This window comes from Wasmannia auropunctata, unplaced genomic scaffold (genome assembly GCF_000956235.1).
Source record: "Wasmannia auropunctata unplaced genomic scaffold, wasmannia.A_1.0 LD310805.1, whole genome shotgun sequence".
Taxonomy (NCBI): Eukaryota; Metazoa; Arthropoda; class Insecta; order Hymenoptera; family Formicidae; genus Wasmannia; species Wasmannia auropunctata.
The window spans coordinates 1-1,542 of NW_012052085.1; the positions used below are offsets into that span (position 1 = coordinate 1).

A 1,542-nucleotide genomic window follows, 5' to 3' on the forward strand; every position below is an offset into this window, starting at 1 on the left:
CCAGAACGTTCGATCTGGCCACGTGGTCCCATGATAGAGGTCTGATTTTGAAGACGCGAAAGAATATCTATGCCAGGAGAAGCGATATGTTTGGCGAAGTTGTACGCGTGGCATCCGTGAAAGTAAGTTTTTCTCGAATTTCGCACTAATGGTTGCGAGTAGCGACAGAAAAGATTGCGGACGATAACCTTTCTCGTAGAAAATAATAACCTTGAAAAAAAATCTTCTGGATATTGATATTAGAATTTAACGATGATTAGACTTGTAGATTCGAATTTAACGATGATAGACTTGTAGATTGACTTGACAATTTTGTTGATAAATGTTCACAGAATTCGCCGCTAATCTCATTGAAGAACGGTACGCTCGGCGGGTTTTTTGGTCTGATGCTGATAGAGCTCAGTAAAACGATGAACTTCACTATAGAGATTCTGGATCAAGTGGATGTATCCGGTAGCTGGAGCGAGCAGCAGAAAATTTGGACAGGAGCGGTCGGCCAGTTGGTGGCCAATGAAGCCGACATTGGTGTCTCCGGATTCACGATGGTGACCACCAGATGGAACGCAATTGATTATACGATACCATTAATACGCTCGCAATATCACCTCTATTTTAAGGAGTCCAGCGGGCCCAACGTGCAATGGAACTTATACTTAAGGGTAATAATACTTTGTCTTTATATTAATGATATGCATTAATTAATAAAAGAAAATCGCAAAACTGAAATAGATCTAATCTTCTAAAGAGATATCTATTTATTTCTCGGAGACTAAACGTTGCTTTATCGAAATTAAACGTGACGTTATCAATACTAATAAAAACATGATTAGTTTAAAGATGTAAAGCTCATAATTCATATGTTCTATGACTTGTTTATATACATATAAAATTAGCTAAAACAATTCTACAAATGCAAAAATAACTGTATTACGATTTTCTGTTGCAAATTCTTTTTTCAATAATATAGGATATATTATTGTTAATATCAGATTGTTGTACATATTTGTAGTGTCCTAACACTATCTTTAACATATGTTTCTTTCTTACATGCAGAGAATGGATTAGCCAGCATAACTAAAAGATATAGCCATGACAACTAATGTGTGTCTTTAAAAGAGGGACAGCTAATATCGTTACTGCCAAAGCTAAAATTAGTTATTAAAATTTAGATGCTACAGCAAAAAATATTTGCTGCTAGAATCAAATGACGTTTAGCTAATTTTATTGAGAAATATCAAGCAAATCTTTTAAATTAATTTTTCATCAAAATTATTTTTTCCGTATGTCACTTATTTCTTAGTTATTTCTGTTAAAATGCGCTTTTATTTTAGCTAATAAAATTGTATCTCGCAACAAATATATTTTATCTTTAATAGCTAACTTTTAACAATAACAGCAAAGTTTGAACTAGCTATTGATATTTAGCTGATAACGTTAAGTCATTTTTTTATGTTTATTTTTGTCGATTTTGACTGATTTTTGCAAATGCTTATTTTTTTCACCTTATAAAAATATTAAATATTACGAAATTCTAAAATAGTA

General features: G+C 32.5%; 1 protein-coding gene across 1 annotated transcript; it reads left to right on the plus strand.

Annotated features, from left to right (window-relative positions):
- The first annotated feature begins 12 nt into the window (after positions 1-12).
- On the plus strand, positions 13-1,176 carry LOC105461021 (glutamate receptor ionotropic, delta-2-like). Its single transcript, XM_011707514.1, has 3 exons — positions 13-122; positions 333-659; positions 1,054-1,176. The coding sequence occupies exons 1-3, from the start codon at positions 87-89 to the stop codon at positions 1,063-1,065; spliced, it is 375 nt and encodes a 124-aa protein (XP_011705816.1). The 5' UTR covers positions 13-86; the 3' UTR covers positions 1,066-1,176.
- The last annotated feature ends 366 nt before the right edge of the window (positions 1,177-1,542 follow it).